Here is a 27,688-nt window from a genome sequence, read left to right as displayed (position 1 = left end):
ACTGATCTGACTCATATGCAAAGGCTATATCTACAACGCGATGATAGTGTGGCCGTTGAGTTTGACATCTGAGTCTTGTCAGCCAAATTCTATAGTTGGGAAGCGCTATCAGGCCACACTTCAGCAAGAGTAAATTCTATCGTGCTAATTTAATAACCCGGCTTGAATCCTGTTGGAATCGGCAAAGGAACATATCTTTCCTTCGTACAGAGTATTCGTCCAAACTACATTCAGGAGACACCAATCATTGTACCTGCTCGTTTTGTTGTGATCTCTCCCAGCGAGTTTTCCCATCATCTCTTCCCAAATTGTGTAAAAATTGATCTCTACGATACGTTAAACCTTGTGCATGGCACTGCACAACATCAAAAAACAATATAAGCTATTTCCTCGCTGAAAACGATCGAGGCATACGATTTATAGCATGTGTATCCCTCGGCTCTCATAACGCCAGAGATCATTTTAGACGATTAAAGTACAGGATTTCTATATGTACTTCTTGTGAAGTCTTATCTGTCTGCGCTGAAATAGAATCACCACGTCATTTTATCTCTGCTCAAATTACAACAAACTGCTACAAGGAAAACAGGAAAATCACGTGTTTGGAAAGTTTCGCCCTCACGCAATAACTACGGAAAGCGTCATTAGCTTACAATACATCACTGGATTGAGTGATTGTGCAACAAAATGCCATAATATGTTTCTCGACCACCATGGAGAGCCCCGAGTGAGAGCAAAAGCAAAATTTTCCGTGTCAAAGAAAACAACAGCGAAAGTTGCAATATACGCAGCAAATCTGTAAATTTACGTTCACTGAACTGAAATGTGCCGGCTCAAACAATGAATCGTTTCGAGAATTAATTATTTCTGCTATGAACACGAAATGAACTTTAAAAAGTAGCTCATCAAATATTCCCTGAAAGCACGCAGTGCTGCGGAATCATCGTCTGCTCCACGAGGGTGTCTCCCCCCGAACGACGCGATCGCCCCAAGCGGGAGCAATTGTCCCTAACTGACCTAGTCTATTATATTCAAGCGGAGTTTCCTGACCAGAAAGGGTATTGAAGGATCGTGATGTTGCTATCAAAGTTGAGCGCTAAACTTTTATTCTCTTTTTGCTCATAACGTACGACTGTGTGCACACATGCACACTGCAACCCCACAAAGCACACAATTTTTAGAACGCAGCTATTAGGCGCCCGTTCCTGCGTTCAGCGGCGTCGGCGTTGTAAACGGCAGAATGAACGAGGAGCTAAGCGAAGGATGAAAGTACTGGAGAGCGTGAGGAGTAAAGCGTAAAGCAGCGGGGAAGTGTACGGCGAGAGTGAAGAGGGCGCGAGGAGGAAAGCGAAGAAGGAGGGCACGCCTGGGAAGCCGGAACGCACTTGGTTGTACAGTTTGGTGAGCTTGGCTCCAAACTTGCGGCTGGAACCGCGGCGGCCGCAAAATTGCGGCAGTTACTTCACGAACTGGGATAGGAGTGCTACCTGTTTGTCTCTAAATCTGCCATGATAAAGCAGCGTTGGTGGATTAATTGGTGTGGGGGTGCACGCCAGCCAGTACTGGCGTCTACTTTGCGCCTCCGGGGAGACAAGTGGGAAATTTGCGCCCCCCCCCCCCCCCGATGTTCTTTCTCCCGAAAGGTGTCCTTTTTGCGCTCCTTTAGGCGGACTCAGGGGTCAGTTGCCCCCTCCCCCCCAGACGCTGGCCCTGGAGCCAGCATTGTCACAAAGGGGAACCCTCATCATTTGCTAGGTGTTGTTGAAGTAGAAGCACACTTATTACATGGGGAAACATAGGAGTAGCAATTTCATGGGGCATACTGACCACCAAGGTAGTAATCTTGGTTCACTTCTCGTACAGCGTACACGTGCTAGAAGACATGTACCTGCAGCCTACAGAAGACCAAGGCCGTCAGTGCTGTAAAAAATGTAGTGACTCAATAAAGTACACCTGTTCACATGTGATTTTGCGTTTCTATCCCTTAATCAGGAGTTTTAGGAAACCGGGAGCGCCCTCCGATTCGTTTTCCGTATCGCTATCAACCAATCGGCTTTTACCACGCAGGCTGGTAGATACATGGAAAAGAAATAAGTGGTTGTGGTGGTGATGGTGAAAACTGTTCGCTGATGTCGGCCATAAAGAAATCGGAAGGCGCTCACGGTTTCCGAAAACTCTCTATTACTTCACAGCAAATCGGATTCTATCTGTGGCTGAGGCAACAGGAAACAACACTGAGGGACCAACAATGTAAGGTGCAGGGGGAGTAATCAAAAGAAAAGCCAGTGACTGTCAATAGACGTTCACAGCAATGTGTGTGCACTTTCAAAAGGAAGTCTAAGCGAAGTTCACAGCAAAACGTATATTGAAATCATTTTGGGAAATGTTAAAAGGAAGTCTGTCCCAAATAACCATACGTTCTCCAAAGCAATTCCAAAGGATTTTTCATGTAACATCTATAGAATTCCAATACGATGTCTAGTGGCTCTTTTGACTTTTTTCTTTAGAAATTCTATAGCATGGACAAATATTTTTGCATAAGGGCATGAGAAGGTTTTAGTTTTACGCCGACGTGTGAATATGGTCCAGGCGCAATGAAACGTATGGAGGCGAAATGATCACGCAGCGTGTCGTGATGAAATATTTTGTAAAAAAGACAGCCGTGCATTCATGCAACGTGACCGAAGGGATATGAGGGCTAAGTTAACATTCATGGCCGTGACGCTTGATGGTCGCTGACAGTTTGAAGAGATGAAACGCGCTGAGTTGTTTTGAATGGTTCCTAGCTGGTTAGAAAGAGTTTTCAACCCTGGATCCCATTTGTCAATGCATATAAGAGTTTTGAACGGACGATAGTTTTATCAGAAGCTTAATGTGAGTCGGAGCAGCAGTTAACGATATCCCAGCTTTCGATTTACTTTTTTGATAATGTTTTCGACGTGAATATTCCAGCAGAGATGCGAATACCTAAATGCGATTACTTGTACAGTGCTAAACAAAAGTTTACGGAACACGCTCCGGCGCATTCCTTCCCCAGAGTGACACGCTAGCAGCGCATGGTACCGTACGGACATACAAACAGGTGACCGGGTACCTAGGCACATGTCTGAAGTCCGTACAGTCCCATTCGCTGCTAGCGTGTCACTGTGAGGAAGGAATGCGCCGGAGCGTCTTCCGTAAACTTTTGTCCAGCACTGTACGACACAGCAGACTCGAGAGTGATACCATCAAGATAGAATGCTGGTAAGCTGTTAGTAGTGCGGGAAATGCGCATGTGTGTATATTTGTTTATATTTAGGGTCATTTGCTACGTTTCGCACCAGAAAGAGACAGCGTCAAGGTCAGACTGAAGTGTACAAGTATCATTGTTAGTAAGCCCGTAATTAAGGCCGTAAGTTACACGTCCGCACGACAGTTTCGTATATCGTATCAAAGCTGGTCAACTTTCAGCAGCTGTCTTGAAGAGTAGGGAATCGCCACTGATGTAAGGAGAAGCTTGACTGCATGCAGCACACGCAGAGATCCATATGAAGCCTCCACGCCCATCTGAGTTTCAGCGCGCAGGGCAGACTCTGTCGTTGCCACCTGCGCGGGAAACCTGCTTCCTATTATGGCAAAATCCGCAATTCTTCATGAGTCGATACTGAAGACACGTTTTGCAAGTCCCTGCCACACCGCTGGTCTTCAAACCTAGCCTCTTTTTGAGAAGGAAAAGAGTTCACGGTCATCTCCTTGTGAACCACTCGAAGGAGCGAGCCTTTCCTCGTCATTCCAGGTCCTCGTCGTTCCAAGCCGCCTCTGCAAGACACGCCAGTCAGCTCAGGGGCACAAGCAGCCAATCCAATTACACCTCATGCTGCGCGTCAGGCAAGCCTGTATGCCAAGAGTCTTCAAGCTAAACTACCTCAAGAGCCAAACATGGGAAGCGAGCTCGTGCAAGACAAATACTTCAAGATCATGACGACCTTGTGCAATATTACTTACTCTTCGCCCCAAGACGATCAGGACGTTGGACTGTACGAGGCCAATACATCTGTTCTGCTCCAGAAAGGTATTATTGTACCGCACGCTAGACTGTGATATTTTCCCGAAGTTGCTGTCATCCGAAGAACTAAAAAATGCCTATGCGTTGCATTCAACGAGCGTACCGTCAGAATAATCCAGCCTTTGTCACGAGCCAACGACAACACAGATGACATCGGTGGATCTGTTATTCGCTTCACTGGATCTCAAGTGAGCATACTGTCACCACCACCACTGTCAGATTCGAGTTAAGGGCACATATCAGCCAGACATAAAACATTTACCAATGAGCACGTATGTTGTTAGGTTGAAAAATTCTTCCGCAGCATTTCAGAGTGCAATGAATAATATACTCGAGGCGCTCACACGTCGCAATCAGAAATGTAGTAGTGTGATGAAAGAGCGCATCTTAATGGTATTTTATTCCTTGGCGTGAAATCTGGACGACTTTTTGCCAACGGACTCCGCTTTCCCTGGTAAATGTCACTCTGTGTTGCGAGCATCCGGTATATTGGCTTCGTTTGAACAATGATGGCAAACATCGTGATCCACCGAATGAATTCAAGGTAATGTCATTTTGGCCCGCGCATAGCGCCAGCTACATTTCAGTTGATTATGGATGTATTCCTAGTAGGGCTACGGCCACAGACCTGCATTGTCTACCACTGTCATCTACTGCATTGTCTACCACTGTCGTCTACTGCATTATCTACCACTACATTGTCTACTACGTCGAGACTGGGAGGTACCCGGGTTCGAATCCCGGTGCCGACTGTGCTGTCTGGGGTTTTTCCTGGGTTTTCGTCAGACGCTTTCAGACATATGTCGGCACAGTTCCCTTAGCAGTCTGCCCAGGACGCACATTCCCCACGGCGTCAGTCGTGACGTTGTCCACCTCTGTGAGGCCGACAACGGCAAGCCCTCTCGCCACCACCACCATCACCACCTTGTCTACCACGATCCTGCACGATCCCCCTCTGCGATAGCCGTGACGTTGCCCTCCTGAGCGCAGCCGACTACGGCAAGCAGTTCCATCACCACTCCGGCCACCCACCATTTTCTACCTACATAAACCATCACCGGACCAACACTGGAGACACAAAAAAGTTGCCGGGACATGGCGCACCAATGGTGTAAAGGCGTCCACACGCTTAACGCGCGAGCGCTTTGCCCGAATAATGTCACTGGATTGGGAAAGTACCGCCATCCTCTGATCTTTGCCGCGCCGCAACCTTGGAGCAACAATGGCGGCCGTAGCATACCAACACATTCAGCAGCCGCCATTATTGTTCCAAGGTCGAAGCGGAAAACGGAAAGCATGGCGCTACTTTCCCCAATACAGTGACTTTATGCCCGAAGAAGCGCCAGCGCCGCCAAGCGTTGACGCTATGCATAATGTAAAACCCCGAGACTAGGGAACACGAAGGGACAGACACAACACGACGTCCCTTCGTTTTCCCTAGTCTCGGGGTTTTACATTATGCATCATCTTCAACAGCTCGCTGGTTTTCTAGCCATTTTTTCGTTGACGCTATGCTCGAGATGCCTTTGCGACCAGACCTTCCCAAGACTGCAGCTGTCACCAACATCTATGCTGCCCATGCAGCTGCTTTCAGGTCGCGGTGAAGCGAAAGAAATTCAGTACCGGTTCGCACTACACCTTTATTAGGGAGTTTCAGTGAAATATTTTCACTCAAACGCATAAAAAGAAATTGGGCTAGTCGGTTTTCCAGCTGCCCAACCAGATGATTACATTTTTCATCATCTTCCCTTCTCACTGGTCGCCCACGATACCGTTCGCGAACCGTATGAGTGGAAACGATTCACGAAAACTCACCAGCTCCCGTGTGCTAGTGGCTACGATGACGGCATTCTACGCCGAGACTGGGATGCGGCCCGGGTTAGACTCCGGGCGCCGGCTGTGTTGCCTGGGTGTTTTCACTGAGTTTTCGTCAGACTCTTTAAGACAAATGTCGGCACAGTTTCATGTGAAGTCGGCCCAGGACGCACGATCCCCCGTGTGATAATCGCGACGTTGCCCGCCTGAGTGTGGCCGACTTCAGCAAGCAGTTCCACAACCTTCACTACAACTCGCTACAGATTTTCAGATTGAACTTGATTAGAAGCTCGGTTCCCTGAGAGCTAAATCCGTTACCAGTTCTCTTTCAAAAAACATGCTGCACCGACGTGATCACGCTAAAGACACGCTGCACCGAATTCGTTATCTCACAATAAAGTTGTTGTTCTTGTTGTCTTGTACTTCTTCGTATCGTATCTACTACATAACTGATGGCGAATTCCATTGGAAGAGCAATTTTTGCCCCGCTCTGGATGGGGTTTCGTGCATGCTCCCGACGGGGTCGCACAGGTTTGCTTTGTCAATGGAATGCTAGCATTCAAGATACAGTGCGCGCTCTGTGACCCGCGAGCTTTGTGGGTTTGCTTTGGCCACGTGGGGTTCAGCAAACGTTTCGGAATCGCACAGTATCATTAAACACAGCGGAACGCGCAGTGTTTACACAGTTCAAGAAATGCACGACTACCTGCGCGACACACGAGTAAAAAGAAAAAGAAAAGAAAGCTCGAACGTCACGGCCTCACTTATCGCGCGCTATGCCTCCTGTTCTCTGTCGTGTTACGCGGAGGTTATAGCTGGGTCAAAGAATATTGCCCTTGGAGCAATTTTTTTGCCCCTGCTCCGCCAATGGAACATTCAACGCATGCTTCTGCCCTTCCCGGGGCAAAACTTTGACCTAGCTCTACCAGTGGAATGCGCCATGAGGAAAAGTCTCGAGAAACACCCGCTGAACCCATGCCTAGTGCCTAAAACTATTTATGGATGTCGTACTCTCCAATATGCGGAGCCGTCTTCTTCTTATTCAAAACAGTGGGATTTGGAGGAGTGTAAGTGCTGCTTTTTCTCCTCCTCCTCCTCCTCCTCGTACTACTACTCAGAAGAATTCTCGCGAATATTTATTGGCCCCCAGGAAAATCAATACGTTTTATCTTGAAAAATATAACGGGCGACTCCCCGTGGAGTCGTTGCCATGTTCTCATTACTCACTGCGTAAACTAGGAGAATAATAAAATGATAAAACCCCTCTAACACTGTCCTAATTGATTATGCCCATTTACGTTACCGTCGCGAACAACAGTATAGTGTTGGGGTAAGCTATGGTAATTAGGACTGAAATACGTTACATTTAAGTTATCGCGTTGTATTTAAAAAAGAAAGTGATGTTAAGGACATCTGTTTAGATTTGCACCGAACGTTATCCACGGAATAAAATGGGCGCAAAAATATGGGTTCGGTTATTGTTAATTCACACTCTTCAGCACTCGTTTCCGAGTTAGTTATTACGGAATTGAGAAATTAAAATTTTACTTAGGCGTGGCTTCTCTACCAGGAGCGGGAGACTTTGAAGAGAGAGAACAAGCGATGAAGCCGCTTTAGTAGACGAAGGCAGAATTGAAAACTAGCATCGGTATAGTGTTAACTGTTTATATAGTTATGTTGTAAGATCACCGAAGTCGCGGAAATGTTTACTGTACTCGCTCGCATCGTACAGAGTGTCCCAGGAAGCGTGTCAGTGAATAATAATAATAATAATAATAATAAAAACTACGCCACTTAGAACCATGCGGTAAACGGCATTTGTCCTTACTGGGTTTTTGCTACCTTGTGATGTGAATGTCATGTAACGTAAGTTTTATTATGTAAATTTTTGCGAACCGCACTCGGATGTAGAGGTCACTCTTTTACCCCACCAATGTGAAGAGCGTGCCGAATTTACTCAAATTCTTGATAATTGACAGGGATATTGAGGCGCTACCCCTTCGGAAAAAATAGCCGAACATCATGCTTTTCGGAGCACCTAGAGAATAGTACTGGATGACTTTTTGAGCGCAGTCGTTGTCAGTCCGACGAAAGGAAGCAAACCCAGCCGACAGAGTGACAGTAGAAATTCAGTGACAGTGAGTTCTTGAAATTGGGAGAGGGAAGGCATGATCCCAGCGGAAGCCGGATGCGATAAGCCATGCATGTGTTATCTCTTTCTACTGTCACTCTGTGGGCTGCGTCTGCAAACTCCTCTCTTCGGACTGACAACGGTTGCGCTCAAAAAGTAATTGAGCGCTATTCTCTGGGTGCTCCGAAAAGCACGATGTTCGGCCGAATTCGGTCAGCCCTTCGCGTCTATAGACTATGAACTGCAGAGTAAATCAGAATCGATTGAAAGCGCGAAGCTACTTTGAATAATAATAGTAATCATAATGAAGAACAAGAGTTGAAACAAGGCAAAAACAAACAAACAAACAAAACATTAGACCACCCAGTCTTTTACATCGATAATTCGTACAAACAAATCGAGCAATAAATGGGGACAGCTTCCAAATACCACAGCCGCACTTGACAACGCACTTGCTTTGTTGTCAGATTGCCCACACGTAAATATAACTGCTGCGCCCAGGCAACCACCAGACACTTTCCATTGGTGACGGCGATACAACCAATACGACCCTGCGGTGAATTGCTATGGGCCCACGTATCTCGTCAGCAAAAACTTCATAGCCATGGAGGTGGGTGCTAACGTTCCTTGTGAACGGCCGCCGAGTAGAAGACGATTACATGCGACCACAAAGTACAGCTCACATGTCATACCTGCCAGCGCAAGTGTAACAAACGATTCACACACAAAAAGCTGGTCATTATTGCGTGTTATCCGAACACCTGCAACGAGAAACTTAATGCTTCAGCCCTCAGACGCTGCCCGGTACCTTGCGATCTTGCGACCTTGCAACTGGCAGACCGGCAGGCGCAACCGCGCCACGCTCACAGCTGGCCATGATGAGCATTGCTTGGCACTGCTCAACACCGGTCATGTAACGAGGGCCAACATCGCAGCCCGCATAGTTGCTCGATCACCAGGAGTATGCGCGTGGGAGAGGAGGAATGCGGAAGAGAGGTTTGAAGCGAGCGCTTCTCACAGAGTGGAGCGATTTCGACCTGAAAAATTTCTGGCATATTAGTTTCTCGGCGGGAAGAACAGTTTGCAGCGAAAATGGAGGGTTCAGGAAATTTCATGTTCCCTGTAAGGGGAACTGTGCCGAGATTCGTCTGGGAAGTCCACCGGAAAACCCAGGGAAAACCTCGGACGGCACAGGCGGTGGTACAGTTCGAACCCATCACACCCAGTCTTCAGCACGACTTTGGCTACCATCAAGGAGCGGATGCTTTTGCCCACTCTGCCATGCTGCTAGTGTCACGAGTCTGCTGCTCCCACTTGTGGCATAGTGGAATGTCTCTATGAACCCATTTTGTGCGTGGCGATATACATTTCCCTAAAACAACCACCATTAAATTCTGAATGATGTGCTCCCCAGGGAGTTGTCAGTCGAGTTCTCGAGCCCTCCCTGCCATGAAAATAGACGGGGTGCCGAAGCGTGATATTCATGTGCTCGCAAGTGCCGCGGGAACAGTCAATGCGGCTCAGTCAGGGATGGGAACTGCATTGCGCCTACGAGTGGAGCGGTCAACAGCCGCAGTTATACGAGTGCGACAGGTCTACTCACACATATCCCGACCAGTGGATTGGTTGACGTGGCCTTGTTGGAGAGGATTTGTTGGGAAAGGTCGATATGATACATACGATACTACACGATACGATAGCTTCGTAAAGAGTTATTGGAACACACTATGTCTCGGCAAGAATTAATTTTGGCATCAACCACTAGGTACCACCTCATGCGGAATTTCGACCGTCAAAGACCTAGCGGCATGCCTGCTTGGCCATTTCAAGATTTCTTCCACCTAATTGCCCTGTCGATCATATGCATTGGCATAGTTCGAGCTTTAGCACCACAGCCAAGGCTGTACCTATATCCTCACAATCATTAGGTGCCAGAAATCATGGGGTGAATTGGATATGCCGTTAGGTCTTTGACTGTCGACATTCTGCACAAGCTGATACCTAATGATTGATGCCCAAATTCATTCTGGACGAGACGTAGTGTGTTCCGATAACTGTTCAGGAAGCTGGGATGCTCCGGTGGGGGAAGGAGTGAAAATGATTTAAAATGGGGCTACGAAGCACTGAGTGAACAAATGCCCGGGGTGACCATGTCACGCGCCACAAAAGTTCCTGCTCCAGAGGGAGCGACATCATGTATATTTAGGGCAGGTGTAGCGCTTGCGTGGATATTGGCAAGTTGGTCTCATTGGATCCAGAACACTGACGTTACCAGAATGTCGAGAGAGAGGATCATATAGGGGCGTCCAGAGCCTGTGTGGTTGTGCAGCCGACTCATCTGAGAAAAGTCGGCCACGAAGTTGATGGCTCCACTCACATGCTGTATATCAGTCGTAAAGTCTGATAAGAAGCCTGCAGGAGACGCATCGCTGAAGCATGGCGCCAACAGCGACACTCCAAGCAACCACCACGATGCATGTACGAGCATCGTGATACGAAGGAATGAGGAGAGTTGCGGAAGTCCTCACAGGCTGTTGACGGCCGTGTTTCCTGAAAAAGTACACGGGGGCTGGCATTTGCGTGCCTGGTCACCGAAAGTCTGCATTCGGAAGAAGGGCCAGGTGAATGATGTGGCGGAGAGTTATGGTGCCGACTAACACGACGGTGCGAACGTGGTCGAGGAGACCGAGGCCTTCGGAGGCGGAGCCTTGACGACAAAGTGTGACAGGCGTGCCACCTCATCACGAAGAGAAATGAACCCCGGGTGGGACGTCAAAGCACACGAGGAAGAAATGGCGGAGATGTATGGTGGGGTAATGTCGATAATCTAGTCTGCCATCTCAGCTGACGCTTCAACGGAAACGCTGGTGGACGTGGTGACTATCATGCGTACCATGTTTGGCTGGCGTTGCAGGAACCATTCCTGGAGTATTGACTCGTCGACGGAACTGGCGCGCTTGCCCAAGAGCTGTTGCATACGCCAGATGAGTTGGGAGAGCTTACGGTCGCAGAGAACCTCTGCGGTGAGGAGCTGACGGAGCCGCTCGTGTTCCCACTCAGTGGTGTGTCTGGTCAAGGGAGTTTCCAGAGCGTCATAGGGTTGTCCGTCGTGGGACTGTGATGATGCCACGAAGCTCTGCAGCCTCGTTCGGTCCAAGCGCGCCGACGACGTGGTAGAATTTGGTGAGTTGTGCAGTAATACCACGCAGGGCGAATTGCGCTCAATGTTCGCAAACCCTAGCGTAGGGTCGGCAGACCAAAGAGGTGGTATCCTGACAGAGACGGTGTGAATAGTTGGGTTGACTCATGGAGGAAGGAAAATAAGGAGGGAGTGTGACGTCATTTTGCACGATTCCGGAAGTTTGGGTGAGGAGAAGCAACTGGGGCAAACAATTCTCCTCTCCCAGCTCACTAGCATCTCGCCGGGCGCCACAAAACGCCATCTACGCCGGCAGCTGCCCCAGTTTGTTTGTCCCAGTTGTGGCGAAGTCTCACCGCAGATTGGCTGCATCCAGTCACCTGATCGATATGACGCCCTCATGATGCGTCACTTCCACTACACTTTTGTGATTCGGAAAGAAACGGTCGTGCTCCCTCCTTAGTTTTCCTTCCTCCAAGGGTTGACTGCTTGCGAAGGAGGAGGAGCGCTGTTTGCACACTCTAAAATCTGTACCAAAAACCCTTTTATAAGGTACATTTTTGCAAAAATGTACCCTTTATTTTATGCGGTACGAAAGCGCCTAAAAGGTACAGCACTTTTAAGGTACTGCCGTCTAACAGGTACCCCCGTATAAGAGGTACAGCCGTGTAAGAGGTACTGCCGTCTAACAGGTACAGCCATTTTAGAGGTACCGTCGTCTAAAGGGTACAACCGTCAAAGAGGTACTGCCGTCTAACAGGTACGCCCGTCTAAGAGGTACTGCCGTCTAACAGTTACGCCCGTTTAAGAGGTACATCCGTCTAAGAGGTACGCTTGTCTAAGGGGTACAGTTGTATAAGAAGTATATAGTACCGCACACAACAGAGAGGAACATGTTTGTGGTGACATAATCCGCACGTGACGTATGGCACGCACAGTAAAATGCACGACGCGCATCATGTATTGTGCGCTTATGCTTTGGTATGGGTAGTGGTAATACACACTCGCAGAAGTGTGCATCTGTAACATACGCGAAGGCGACCAACCTGTTGCAAGCACATGCGGAACAAAGACAAAAGGCGATCTGAATACTGAGCCGCTCTTTATTTGACCTTCAGCGATTTCAGCAGCTGCGAAAGCCGTGGCTTTCTGTACTGCTTCGGGAATTCGTTGTCGCCCACGACATATATTTGCAGCAGGCCTAACAACGGGCCAAAAGCAGTTGAGTATGTAAAGTTTTTTATGTAGTAAACTGTCAAGCAGCAGAGCAGCACAAACTCATATAAGCATGTCCGACGGTTCCAGCTGCACAGCCTCTCCGTCACTACACCAAACAAGGCTCTCCTTCCCGAAAAAGAGTTTCGGTCCCGGAGAGACCACCTCTTCGGGGACGGTCTGGAGATGAACGCAGTGCAATTAGTTCGTGTTTGTGCCTTCCAAAAGATTTGTCTCAAACAAAGGAAGCAGTCCACATACCGTTGATATGAGGTCATACTTCGAATTTTTATGGAGTTAAGAATATGTCCACATCGACGAACGTCGGCGATTCTTTTCCTTCATGGCTGAAAAAGCAACCAGGATGTTGGTCATCACCACCATAGCTTGATCAAAGCTTTTGCGGAATCTGACGTCGAATTCCAGTATCAACTGAGAAACAAATGAAGTTTAGATATGAGAGATAAAACTACACTGTCGGCTTGAGCAGTAACAGAATAGAAAAAAACCGATCACTTCGCTTGATTTATTTCGATCGTATCAATAATTAGTGTTGACAAACTACATCGCTGCGCCGTTAAGTGAAGACGTCATTCTGACCCATGAGTGTTTTGCTGACTGGCTACTCATGCTGGTGCCTGACTTTCCAGCAAAGCAATGTATAAAGGTGATCAGATTCCCTCCAGCTGGATTCGAAAGGATCCATTGGAGGTCTGTGCCACGTAGTAGTAGTGTTCGTTATACCGACGGGAGGTACATTGGCGCGCAGACTTGTCTTAACCAGTGCAGCGCGTGTCATTGGGCGCTGTGACGCAGCTGGAAGCGAGGTTGGGATGATCCACTATCCCTTTGAAAGGAGGTCTATACGCACAGCGGATGAGGTCGCGTTTTGGCATCTCCGTTGTGCGTACCGACCCTCCCTTCAACGGGATTGTAGATCATCCTGATCTCGTTTCCAGCTGTCTATCAGCGCCCGATGACGCACGCTCCGCTGGTTAAGGCAAGTGTAGCGCCACTGTATCTACATCGGAAAATATTTCAGAGCTACAACTGGGACGATAACCTGCAGCGCTAGACAAGCCTGAAATAATACACTGACGTGGATAATACACTCAGTGTTGAAATTAGGAACGACAGGTGGCCAAGACCTGCCTGTTGGTAGAATTTACATTGATGTTTTATTCACTACGACAATGAGCATCATGAGTAGTCACTTGACACAGTAGCTGTGGGGGGGGGGGGGGGGGGGAATATATATTTATTGAAAGGAAAGGTCTGCCAGACCAAGGTCGGCATGCTGTGTTTGCTTTTGGCTCTTTGCTATTTCGTTGCATTTGATATATGTCGCGTTAAAACGCACTTAAAGTATTTCAAAAAGCAGCCTATCTGTTCCCATTGAGTTCATTACGCCAAGCGCTGACTCTGTTTCCAGGTCAAATTGTCGTGTCTGAAGAAGTCCACGACGCCATTCAGAACAGGCATCCTGTAGTCGCACTTGAAAGCACAATCGTCACGCATGGAATGCCTTTTCCTGAAAACCTCAGGCAAGTACGATACGTATGTCGTTATGGATGTCTCTTCCTCTAGTGCCTGTTAACTCTATCTGACAAACGTCATCATGACGTTGGTAGACAGACCGAAACCAAAACAGATCGGAAGGGGAGAGCTGGGTTCCACGAATGGGCAATTGTTCGCTGAAAGAAAAGTAGGACCGAAGGTCGCGTCCCTTTCAGAGACCATCGTAATCCCCTCAGGACCGTGGCTTTAGGACGCGACCTTGTTCGCCTCTAGCTTTGAACGTAGTTCAACTCTACCAAACTCGTGGCGCTGTCGAACATTATGACGTCATTTGTTTACAAACAGTTAGAGGTCTATTGAAAGAAGCAGCCGAGCTGGGCCATCGAAAACTGCGTCGAAAAGACTGTTTTGTTTGTACTTTTTTGTTGTCTAAGCAGTGCTTTCCATTTGCTTTCTTGTTTGTCAGTTTGTTTTATTTATTAGAAATTTACTTTTATTTATTATTTGTAGAACAGCACAAGAGGTTGAAGCACAAGTTCGTACTAACGGTGCCATCCCTGCCACTGTGGGGATATACAAAGGAAAAGTTCATGTTGGTAAGTGAATAGAGTGAACAGGAGAGTAACTGAATTTCAAACACTAACGCGACGCGCGCATCCACTGCGGTAGATTTTGTGAACATATTGTAATCAAGCTTTCTTGTTGATGCTGTCTTTAGGCAGCGTCCCACTCCTAGAGTGGAAAACCTCCCCAATTCATCATCAGAATATAATTGTTGTTGTTGGCTTTAGGCGTTTTTGCTTTCAGTGTGATGTGATGTGATAGTGAAAGGAAAAAATGGGGGTGCTTTCAGTGTTCTGTCAGCGAGTTGGATTCATCAATAAGAAGTACAGTCCCAGTCCCAGAAGAAGACCAGTCTATGTTCGAAATATTGGCGGCTCTCGTCCGGTTCGCTGGATTTTATACATTTCCTGATTCACCACTAAGATTTTTACTCAACAGTCTATAACGTAACGATGTGCCCTCCCCGCAGGGGGCACTGGCTTAGGACGGTGTTTGGGGAGTGGCGCCACCACGAACCCCAGCCCCCGGTCCCAAAGTGTTATCCCTACAGTGCCGAGGGGATGAAAGGCGAAGGGTAGAAGCCTTGAACGGTGGCGGTCGGGGTCTTGGTCAAGCCCCGGCCGACTGATTTTCCTTAAAACTCCGGGACCTTCCCACATGTATACACATGAAGTGTGGGTGACATTTTGGAATGCCGAGTAATCAAACCTGCGTGGTAAAACATTTGTCCTCATCTCCGATCAGGGGCGGCAAACTTCCAGTCTCGAAACCAAACGAACAATTTTTCTTGTCAAGATACATCGTTGTATCTTCTACCTCTTCAGAGGAAGAAAAAAAATGCCCCACTTGGGGAAATGTCTCCCTTCATTATTGAGAAGGCAGTGCCTTCCCTGTCGAAATACATAAGCGAGATTAAGCGATCTGGTGACCCCTTCTCATAAAGTGTACATCGGAAACAGACTGCCAACAGATCCTGACCACCAGAGAGATGCTTGGGGTCCCGATATCCGCGCCCTTGCATAAGACTCTGAACACATGCCGTGGGGTGGTAGCTGTCGCTGAATTAATTGATGTCCCAGTAGAAGAGATTCTTGCAAACCTTTGACCGTCTTTCGCTGCCCGATAAATTAAAGGTAGGATATCTGTCTGTAGAAGTGCATCCATACATTCCAAACCCTCTTCGTTGCTTTAAAGGTACTGTAAAGCAGTAGACAAGCATGATATGCCGGTGATGTGACTAGAGACTTTGTTGCTTCTAAATACCATATGCGGAACCATACGACCGACAACGCGCTATAAATATTTTTAATTTGCCATGAAAATTGCGGCGTAGTGGAGCGGTGCGACGCCTGGTGTCAAACAACCCCCTGTACAGCGGGCAACACTGCAAATTGGTATTACACACTATGACATCGGAACTTCGTTATTTTAGTAACCATATTATTAGTTTTCCTGTTTACCTATGCATTCTGAAACCCCTGTTGACAGTTTAACCTGTTAACCCCTGTTTTTGCGAAGTAACCCAGTGCTGGCCGCTGTTCGATGGGGCTCTCCCTACTTCTCTGCTGCGCCTGCGCGCTCCTTTTGTTCGCGGCCTCTTTCGAACGAACAAACTCTCTCTGTGAACCTCTGTGAACAAACAAGTCCCGACGCTGTCTGGCTTCTTGAACGTCTGACACATTTTTTTCAACGGCTCAACATTTCATTTCAGTTCGCTTATCCGTTTATCCTCAGATGTGGATCGTTGTGTGGATTGCAGGGGCGGATTTTATGGTGGATTGTGGTGGATTGTTATGTCGGGCCCAGTGTTATACGCATGCAATGTGGTTGCCGCCGTATGTGTCAGAAGTACGGATTCATTTCGAATACCTAGTACAGTGTTGCCCGTAATCTTTAATTGTAATTTTCTAATTAACTGCACCGTCTATTGGAATGAAACTTGCACAATTTTTGTCCTGGTGGCTTCGACTATCGAATAGCCACACTAAATGACATTTGATCGGTGCTGCTTTACAGTACCTTTAAGTGCAACCGCTTCGGGCATGCTGCTGATGCCTGCCGTTGGTTGCCGTGCTGTGGCCGTGCTGTGTTGTGGCCAGCGGGACCATGATACTAAAGTGTGTATAGGGCCTGATTGCTGTGTAAACTGCTCCAGTGATCACCACTCTTACTCAAGATCTTGCGCTAAGTGGAAATTAGAAAAGGAGATTTTGCGCATCAAGGTTACAGAAAATATCAGCTACCCCGAAGCAAGGAAGAAGGTAATACCTTTCTTGACTCAGAAATCTTTCTCAGCTGTACATTGTGACGTCGGACGACGACGAAGCAGAGTCTCGACAAGCTCAGAAGACGAAGCAGCACGGGGACAGCTGTAAAGGGACGAACAAGAACGGATGTTCGGCAGTTGGGGTCACGGAGGTGGCCGAGCCGTCGACGTGACGACTTCTGTGGAACCACGGCACGAGCTGGGGCGAATTACTGGCCATTGCATCGGTGCGTCGGCATAACGTGGCAACGCCCACCGTCGGGCAAGCGCGTGCTGCCGACGCCCGGTCTGAAGTGGTCAGTAAGGCCACCGTCGTCCGCTGGGTAGGCGAGCCTCGCCGGCGCGAGGAGCAATGACGCTACTCTCGATGGCAGACGCAAGTCTGTCAAGCAAAAAGCCTAAATTTGACGACATTAACTTACTTTGTATTTACCTCTAAGAAATATAAATTTTGTTACCGCGTGGAAAGAAACCTTCTTGCACATACTTCGCTAGATGAGCACGTAAGACACGAATCAGCTAATGCGAATGCAGCGCAGTGTCGTCTGCTGCCGTCGCCGTCTCGAAGGGAATCCTTCGGTGCTCGGAGCTGTCTCTTTTTCTTTTCACGCGACACATGTGTTGAGGATTAATTGCATATTTTATTTTAGCATTACATTCGTAGAAGACGAGGAGGGTGATCTGTGCACAATACGCCGCGTGGAGGATTGCTATACTGACGAGGATAAAGTTATTTGGTGGACTTACGGTGTGCTTGCTGAGCTTTTCGAGTGACCTCCTACTTTTTAGTTGTACAACGAAACTAAGCAGTTATTCGCTTAAGCTTCCAGAGAGTTGCCGGCTACAGCAAGCAGCCAAGCTCAACATGTGCGGAGCGGAGGCAGATGTCGACGGAGGAGGAGGCAGGTGCCACCATCAATATCGCACCTACTCCTTGAAGAACGAAGGAGAATGGTGGAACAACAACGGCGGACCGCAGGAAGCATTGACCACCTATACTAGGTTTGCCAATCAGAGTTACTAACAATACGGACAATAAAATATGTGCTGGCTCATTCCCGTAGGAACTGGTTCCAATATCACAATATTTTGCGCACAAGCTTCTGCAGAAAAGGCATACAAATGAATAGCGCAAGTATTGCTAGTTTTTTTCATTTTTTATTGCAGTGTCCAAATATTTCATAAATATAGGACTGTCATGTTTGTGCAAGACGAAGTTAATCTCACAATGGTGGGTTACAAACACACTAACTCAGCTTATGCGGGTGATAACATTCCCTGCATGGGAAACACTCGTTGTCATGTCCATGTTTCCATATACATCCTGTATGTGTATACACGAGGCTTTGGACAGTCGGAAGAAGGAAACAAACTGCTCTTCCGACAACCACGTGAAGACATCCTTGTGAGCACGAAATGTCCTCGTTGACTTCACTGAAGCGGCTCCTTTGTCCACTAGAAACGCGTACACAAGCGCCATTTTCAACGACGAACATCGTAGCGTTTTGGGTCGGCTGACCTCCTCGCCCAATGGCTACGAACGGCGCACGCACGGCGACGGTGACGGGCTGCGAGTAAGGTCACTTCTTCCTTCTGACGACGAAGCGGGTCACTTGCAGCACGCGTTACTATGGAGACGACGCTGCGCTACGCACCGACAAGTGGCCAGTAATCCGCCCCTGGCTGTTCCTTGAACGACGCCATTGGACTGACCTGTGTGCATCACTGGCTTTGTACGACGTCTCGACCCTTGTTGGGGTTGTAGGCAGCCCTATGGTCATGGGCGGGAGAGAGGTAGACGAAGAAGTGTAGAACGGACGTTTTGGAACCAACTGCGCAGTTGGACTGACGTTGTGTGATATTGGTGGATTCTTTGGCAAGTACAATAAATCTACATTATAATACTGGCGACGAGGGAGCAGCATGAACCACGCAAGACTTGGAGAATTCATGCCGGCTCAGACTGGACATCATGGCGTGGACGTCTCGAGTTTCTATTCGAGGCAAATGACGTACGGGACGCAGCAAAGAAGCGTGCGTTGCTTTTCACTTGCACCGGAGAAGAAACCTACAACAAGGTTCGGGATCTCCTACATCCGTTATCGCCATCAGAGGTACCCTATCATGAAATTATGGACAAATTAAATCTCCATTTCTAGACGGGACCGTCCGAACTGCTAGGCCGATGGCGTTACCACAAGAGGGATCAAAGACCCCAGGAAAGCATTTCAGAATACGTTGATGCCTTGAGAGCTCTCGCCAAGGACTGCGACTTTGGCACCTTGTACGCTGGAACATCGCAGACGGTTGGTACGTCACCGGCTGCAACGCCATCCACGTCACGCGCAACCGAGCCAGAGGCATCAACCACAACGACTCCTTCTACTGTCGGAACTCCTGCAACCGCGACTCTTACACTGGAGATAATGTTGCGGGATCGATTCATCTGTGGGCTACGTGACGTCCATGTACAGCAGCGATTGCTCTCAGAGCGGAGTATCACCTTTCAAAAAGCTTTTGACATAGCAAAAGCTTTTCGACATAGCAAAAGCATAGCAAAAGCCGACAGTCCAGCAACAGTCAAGCATGCGTAGTATACGGAAGGCAACAAGATTCTCCACACTACGACAAAGCAACGGAATTCAAAGACGGGGACCAAACAGACTTCCCGTTGTTACCGTTGTAATGGAGATCACAATGCTCAGAACTGCCGATTTCGGAAGTCAGTCTGTAATTTCTGTAAGAAAACTGGACATATTGGAAAGACTTGCATCAGTAAGAAGCGGCAGCAGTCTGGTAGGACTACTGATCACGATCACGTTAACGCTCGCCTGTCTCAACAACACCGGCAAACAAACTGCATTGAGGCTACAGAGGCAGAGGCGTGGGCAGACCTTTTCTCACTACACACCTCGAGACAAGCAACGAATCGTTACACCATAGAGGTAACGTTAGACAACCGCCCTTGCGTTTTCGAGGTGGACTCGGGAGCATCATTCTCCATCATAAGCGAAGAAACATTTCACCACCTCTGGGATAACGACAGGCCTACTTTGCACAGCGCAACTTTTGACCTAAGGACGTGGACTGGTACTCCACTACAGGTACGAGGCAAAGCGAGAGTGCACGTCAAGCTACAGCACACAGAGGCTGAACTGGATCTCTACGTCGTAGCTGGTTGCCGCGTAAGCCTTCTTCGACGGGACTGGTTCGAACCTCTGAGAATTTCAGTGACTGGGATTAATACAGTCACCGCAACAGAGTGTCAAGCCTTGCTGGACGAGTTCAAGGAAGTATTCCAGGGCAACATGACTGGACATGAAGGAAATCCTATACATATTGACGTACAGCGGAACACTGCTCCGAAATTCCTGAAGAGTCGCACCGTGCCGTTAGTATTAAGACATGACGTCGACAAAGAGCTTAGCAAGCTTCAGCATCAAGGAATCATGACGTTGAATCATTGAACCTGTTTCATCTTCGCTCTGGGCTACGCCTCTTGTAACTGTGCGCAAACAGGACGGCACACTTCGATTGTGTGGTGATTAAAGAAGCACTGTAAATATGGCTGTGGCGAAAGCTGCATACCCACTACCGACAGTGGACGACATGCTCAGTATCGTCCAGGGGGGCAAGATATTTTCGAAGCTAGATCTTCAACAGGCCTACCAGCAGCTTCGGGTGGACAAACCCACGTCAGAGCTGCTTACGTTGAACGCACCCAAAGGACTCTTCCGGGTCACTCGCTTACCTTTTGGTGTATCCGTGGCTCCGATCATATTTCAAAGATACATGGACACGCTACCCTCTGGATTAGTGGGCGTCGGAGCCTACTTAGACGAAATTTTAATAACGGGGTCCACTCAGGAAGAGCACAATGCACGTCTGCGCGCAGTACCCCAACGGTTGCGTAAAGCTGCATGGCCACCCTCCTTGTTCTCGTTCCTCAGCCTAACCAATGGGCCGTCACCACAGCCCTGCTCCGCTTCCTGAAAGACTCGGGCCTTGCGTGTGCCCTCTGACTGGGCTTTCGTGTGCCATGTCGCGCCTGTACTGCACTGGCTGACTTTTTCTCCCTCACTTTTTTCTTTTCTTTTTTATTTTTGTTTATTTTGAGTTTTTCTTTTTTTGGAATAACAAGCCAGCATTAGCTTGGCTGATTATTTTCATTTTTTTCTTCTGTTTTTATTGTATTAAACATATCCCCCCCCCCTATTTTCATCCGAGAAAACCGTTTGCACGAGTTCTTACGTGTCCCTACAGTGGTGCACGAGTCCCTACGTGGCAGCCGGCTCCAGAATACAACTCCTCATTAACTCGATATAATAAGCGGGATACTCCACAAATTGTCTCCAACAGGCGTTTTACTCCTTAAAAGACCGGCTTGGAGAACATGTGGCGTTCTATACTGATGGATCGAAGACAGACACAGGCGTCTCGTGTGCGATCGTGACGGAGGCCTGCACACGGTCACATCGTTTAAAGAACATCCTGTCTATCTTCAGTGCAGAAATGTAGGGATAATCCTTGCACTTAATTACATACTGCAACGTCACATAAAGTCATCGGTCATTTACACTGATTCCCTCAGCTCTATACAAGGCACCTGCAACTTACAAAAAACCTTATTGTCTTGAGGGCACAATGCCTGATCAGCAGAATAATAAACAAATGCATTAGATTGTCCTTTTGTTGGGTCCACAGTCATGTCGGGATACCCGGCAACGAACTAGAAGACACTACTGTTGCAGCTGCACTTTTTGGTGATATAGCAGCGTTTGATGTTCGTACTCAGGACCTGAGACCAGCCTTGAGGAGGACAGTTAATCGGAAATGGCAACAGTTTTGCGACGTGCACATAAATAACAAGCTTCGACTGGTCAAAAGAAGTATAAGTAATGTTATGCAAAATTCTAAGAATCGCATGCACGAAGTCATTCTATCGCGCCTGAGGATTGGACATGCGCTTCTGGCATACAGTTTGTTATTTCGTGCTGAAGAGCCACCCCAACGTACCCGTTGTGAGGTGCGCCTCTCCGTGCTACACGTCCTCATCACATGTCCTTCATATGAATCCCACTGGTGTCGCCACTTTTATGGATTTTACCGATATAATTTGCCACTTCACCCCCAGCACTATTGATGTGGGAGGAACCCCCTTTACCCTTTAGTATTGGTTTTATAACTGACTTGTAATTTTTGAAGTCCTTTGCATTTCTTTTATTATATCATTCAGTTTGTTTCTACTCTTCGCAATGTTTCGGTTTTAACCTATCAATTTTTGTTTTAACCATTTGGAACTTCATTTAACACTCTCTTTGCGCATTAGGGCCTATAAGTTGCTCATGCGCCATAAAAACACCAATCATCATCATCGATGTGTCCTGTGATTTATGTGCACCGAATGAGTTTTTACTTATCTCGTTGCACCAACATTGTTTCGAAGTTACAGATGCGCGAGAGGGGGAGTGTCAGAGTATATTGCGAGGGAAATAGAGAGAGAAAGATATATTGTGTGAGAGCGTCAAAGAGAAGCGTATTTAAGAGAGAATGCGCTCACACAGCAGTGTGCACAAAAACATACTGTTTTGGTCGTCTGGACTGTTTGTTTTGCACGATACTCGTACATAGAAAGCAAAGCCTGGAAACCAGAGATCATTTATTCTACGAGAAATCATTTATTTTTAACACAGTTGTCTCGCGACATAAAGCCACGAGTTATCATCTATTTTTTCAGGCCTACTTTTGTACGCTTCACCATGAAACAGCTTTTGTGGTAAAATACCGGCAAAACAGTGCCGGGCGGCCAGTGCCAACTGGTACAGAGCATGACCGCAAAAAAGAGGGGTTGCTTTTTATTGCGGTTGAGCCACAGCCTAGCTTCTTCGCGCACCCATGCGCTCGCTTTCTTTTGGCGAATTCGGGTGGCCATTTCGTGGCAACGCAGCCTAGCGCTCGGAAATTGCTAGGTCGGCGCCCGCGCTGGATCACGTGACCGTTGCCACCCGAATATGAGTGCAATTAATCTAGCGGCTTTAGGCGCTTGGATTACGCCAGGGGCATCGCGGTCGCTCGTCTTCGGATTCCGTCGTCTGCTAACACACGTGAATTTCGACGTGCGAGCCAATGAGGTCCCTTGCCACCCTCACGATGTGGATGTGACGACACCCAATATAATTCGGCAATCCTCTGCCCTGTCGCTTCGAGGCCGGGCGGAAAAAGTGCTAGCTGGCAAATTCCTTGCGCTCGGAGGCGCCCCGTGAAGATGCGAAGTCTGGCAAAAGTGGCGACAACAGGCGGGATCTTGCAGAAAAAGTTGCCACGAAATGACCACCGGAATTCGCCATTTCTTTCATGCAGCTCACGTATACGTCACGATATGACGAAGCATTTGAGCGCAACTGAAAGTGCTCGTGGAACATCCTACGTCAAAAGGGGACACCACCCGTTGGGTATCAAACGCTAGGCACTGCAATGACTTGGCGGTGGCCTTGTGAATCGAAACCCAAACTTTTCCGAATCTCGTTTTAGACAATAATGTTCTTGGCAAGACGTCGAGGTATCACGTTTTAGCGAACAGTACGACGTTTTTAGCGTAATACGTATTGCTTTACTACGCCTTTGGTTTCGGTTTGCCAGTGATGGCCAGTAGTCAACTACACGTAGTTAAACTACTAGTTAAACTACGAGATTGTAGTTAAAAAGTAGTTATCAACTACTTAAAGAAATGTACTGGCAACTGCTAGTTAAACTACTATTTTAAGTAAACTACAGTAGTTAGGTTACTGAAGGCGCAAACTACTTCCGATTTTGCCGCAAGCTTTACGGCACGATTGTGCTTCCGACTTTTACCTTGAGCTACTTGTTTGATGAGAACGGAGGTGCAGAGCAATTGCGTCGTGCATGTGTACTAATTCTTCACTTTTAATGCTTGTCCAGTGAAGCCTCATTTACTGTGAAGCAATTCTGCAACTTAGTTTATCGCGTAGGCACAGAAAGAATCCCGCCGCAAGCTCTGTATTTGACTGTCGTAGGAATGGCTTGAGCCAAAATTTATCATTCCGTGTGATTCATATTTAGGTGTCCAAGAACACTACAAGGGATTGGTGTTGATGGACAACGTTAAGTAGTTATAGATGTACTTAAACTACATTGCAGTAGTTAAAGAAGTAGTTTTAACTACTCCCCTGAAAAGTAGTTGAACTACTAGTTAAACTACACCATCGCGAAGTAGTTAGTAGTTATAGTTAAACTACTGTAGAAGTAGTTAGTGGCCATCACTGCGGTTTGCACCGCCCTCGGTGTATCAGTTGGTAGCGTGTCCGCCTGCTGATCCCAAGGTTGCGAGTTCGATCCCGGCCGAGAACTCCAGCAACTTGGTGGCGAGAGTGAGAGCGCGGCACTCAGAGGATACGTCCGCGGCATTCCTTTTCTCGAGATCGCGCACCCATTGACGGAGCTCATCATTAGGGAGTGACGTTTTCTCGTTTCTCTAGAGAAGGAATTCTGGCATACTCTCAACATCCATCGTCTGCTCTTGTCACGTATTCCGTCGGATAACAGCGAAAGTACGCCACTATTTCACGTGAGACTTTCGATACCGTGGTCATTGGTCCAGGTGGAATGAAATGACGCTATGGTTTCGAACTCGACAGGGACGGATGCGACCGTCCCTTTAAAGTAGCACAGAAGTCATTTTTAACACCCAGTTTTCTTCATATAAAACTGTTAAGTTTGCCAGTAAGATGCACCATGCGAAGTAATTTACACCACAGTCATAATTATCGCGGAAATTGAATTTAAAATACGCCGCAAAAAGCGACCGTGCGCAACGGTGGGGAAGAGCAGTACCAGCCTGTGATCTGCCTGGAACCTCGCGCTGACGCTATAAGGAGAACGCTCGCTGATTGGCCTAGAGAAATGTTGTCTGCTACTCCGCTGTTGTCTGCTACTCGGCTGTTCGGGGTTCTGATAAAGCATTTCTCCTTGCTCGGTAATGCTTCGGCCGAAAACTGGCAAAACAGGTTTACGGCGGCAAAGGGACAAGGCGCTGACCCCCACTGACCGGCGAACCAGAACGAGTCTCCTTATGCCGTCATCGGTGACGTGCCATCATACATCCTCATCCTCGTTATGGCTGGAATGGCGAGTTAAGGGTGAAAGCGCGGAGCTATGTTTATGTGCGTTTTTTTCTGGGAAACAAATTGCACGCATCAAAACCTTTTGCGCTATTCGGTATAATGACACATACACTTTCATCAGATGTCTTAATCTGAAATTTTTTTGGATGGCCCTCAGTACTCCTTTAAACACGCCGTCTTCCGCGAGGGACGCGAAATAGGGTGTGCCGTGTGTCGAGGTTCAAAACACGTTAAAGAATCCTCTGGTGGGCAAGATTAGACCACAGGCCGACCACTGTGTCATCGCCTATGACCATAGTTGTCTCGCGACGTTAAAGCCACAAATTATTATCATTTTGCTTTGCTTTGCATTCTTTCTTCGGTGGGGGGGGGGGGATATTTATTAGACACAAACGAAAAAAAAGGAGGGGAAGGTCAGCCAAACGGGACGTCGGCTTGCTATTCCGCAAAGAAAAAGAAATGAAAGAAGAATAAAAAAATAAAAAAATAAAAAAATTAGGAAATAAATGATAAACTAAAAAAACGGTGAAAGAAGGATGAGATTGAAGAATACGCGGTGGGAATACACGTGAAAGTACCGATCTTAGCCCTCGCCTCTTGTGGAAGTTTCCATTCATTGAATGCTATATTCATAGTGCTATTTGTTGCCTTCTTGTCCAGGGGGACAAGAAGAGATAGAGACATTAGATTAGACATTAGATAGAGACATTAATGAGATAGATATAGGCTTGATGATTGTTTCAGAGCGAATATAGCTGAATGTCGTCATGTGCATTGTGGTAAAGGTATATTTGTGACCATGACTGCATGGGTATATTGCAATTCTCAACACTCTTCCTCTCAAGGGACACGTCATGCGCTTCTCGAATCACTGGCCAGGGAGAGCGCCGACTGCACAAAAGTGTCGCGAAGAGACCTCCCAGTTGTACTTGCAAAGGTGAGTGTGATCTCTGTTCCCGGGCTTTTGTATGTTAGTCCGCCTATTTCATTAGTTACACTAATAGCGATTTGTTTCTAATGTATGCAGGGCCTGAACGGAGGGACGACAGTCTCTGCTACGATGGCAATTTGTCACAAAGTCGGGATTCCCATCTTCGTCACAGGAGGCATCGGAGGCGTCCACAGGGGAGGAGAATGCAGTAAGTGGTGGACAGAAACAACCTCCAGTTTGTATGTGCGAATATTACGGACGAGCTACATGTCCAGGTCTGGGTTGACTCATCGGCTAATTAGTTAAACTGTTCGCCGGTAAATAAGAGTTCAGTTGAGCCAAAATATCCCTACTTCCAGCAAGGATTCATAATAACAATTGTTATTGCGGCAAAGAAGCAAGAAAGGGTGAAAGTGCAATATACGGTTTCTGAAAAAAAGAAGATCATGGAAAGCTTGAGTTTGGCAAACATGGCATGGACAAACAGAAAGTGCCTTCCTATTTTTTTCTCGAATTCTGTATGAATAAGAAGGTAACACGCGAGTTTGATAGCACTGCGGACGCACCGTGGTTACGGCAGCCTTAACTGTTACTTTCGTGTAGTATTTATGGACCATTTCTAGTAGATGGTATTTTTACTATAGAACGCTCTGACCTGCGCAAAAGCGGCTTATTCAGGGAAATAATACCCGGTTACCATTGGAAGGTTGATCGACAGCACAGAAGCTGTTGTTGCACCGTGCGGTACCACGCGTCGATGTGCTTTTCGTAAACTTATGGAGGTATTCGCTCCGACATCACAGGTACATCACTTACGTAAATAAAGAAAGTAAATATGTTCGTATATGTGTAAGGAAAATGAGAAAATGTCAAAATGGTACTTCTGATCTCTTAAACTGTTATGTCCGATCATCTAATTCCGGGACTGATTTATTTATATTTATTGGGTTATATTTATTTATTTTTTGTGTGAGTGATTGCATATAGTTAGCGGCTAGCAGGTCTTGCCTCCTTCGAAGTAGTTCGCTTGTGATTGTATGTACTTATATTCTAACGTTGCTGCCACTGACGAAGGCACCTCTGGTAGTCACCTTTTGGAATAAACCTCATTAGTTTCGTTGCGTTGGCTTGAATCTCTTCCACTTCATCAAATCGGCGACCTTTCATTGCTTTCTTCAGTTTCGGGAACAAGAAAAAGATGCATGGAGCAAGGTCAGGGGAGTAAGGAAGGGGGGGGGGGGAGCAACGGGATATTGTGTTTCGCCAAAAACTCATTTTTGGTGGCAGACCGGTGAGCAGGACCGTTGTCATGGCGCAAGTTCGAGTTGCGGAGCGCCACTTCTCAGGGCGGCGTCTGCGCAACGCGGCACGGAGGCGTGTTTCAGGATTGTTTCAGTACCTTCTGGCGCTATTCTAACATCATTTGCAACCTCTCTGATTGTCAGACGTCGGTCAGCGCGAATGATTTCTCGCACACGTACCACATTCTCCTCGTTGTGGCCCGTGGACGGCCTGCCTAGGCGGGGGTCGTCTTAAAAGGATCCGCGTCCTCTTTTGAAACGGGAACACCACTCGAATGTCTTCGATCGACTTATACCCCTGTCACACAAACTAACTTAGTGTCACTTTCAACGAGTGACACCTGCGCTTAGTGTCATTCGTATGCTGTCACACGACATCTTTTAGTGACACTCGGCAGAAAGTGCACTAACAATTTAGTGAGTTCCCCAAACTCACTTCACTTCTCTTCGGCGAACCGAGTGCATAGCCTCTACGGCAGGTTTTGTGGTACAGGTAAAAATATTGAGAAAAAGCGAGGGGCCTTGAGACCATAACATTGTTAAACAAGTATTTTGAACAGCCTGTTTATTTGACTTTAGTACAATGTGACATTGTGCCGAAACAACATGTCATTATTCTCGT

The 27,688-nt window shown here is 47.4% G+C and overlaps 1 protein-coding gene across 1 annotated transcript in view; it reads left to right on the top strand.

Annotated features, from left to right (window-relative positions):
- Positions 1–27,688, top strand: part of LOC135394256 (uncharacterized) — a 726,492-nt gene that overhangs the window by 85,260 nt on the left and 613,544 nt on the right. Inside the window, exons 3-6 of the mRNA XM_064624922.1 lie at positions 13,778–13,889; positions 14,374–14,459; positions 25,680–25,771; positions 25,862–25,973. Coding sequence (XP_064480992.1) covers positions 13,778–13,889; positions 14,374–14,459; positions 25,680–25,771; positions 25,862–25,973 — 402 coding nt within the window. The remainder of the gene's footprint in view (positions 1–13,777; positions 13,890–14,373; positions 14,460–25,679; positions 25,772–25,861; positions 25,974–27,688) is intronic.

This window comes from Ornithodoros turicata, chromosome 5 (assembly GCF_037126465.1).
Source record: "Ornithodoros turicata isolate Travis chromosome 5, ASM3712646v1, whole genome shotgun sequence".
NCBI classification, from domain to species: Eukaryota; Metazoa; Arthropoda; class Arachnida; order Ixodida; family Argasidae; genus Ornithodoros; species Ornithodoros turicata.
The sequence above is the reverse complement of the archived record's forward strand: the minus strand, read 5'-3'. Positions and strand labels throughout refer to the sequence as shown.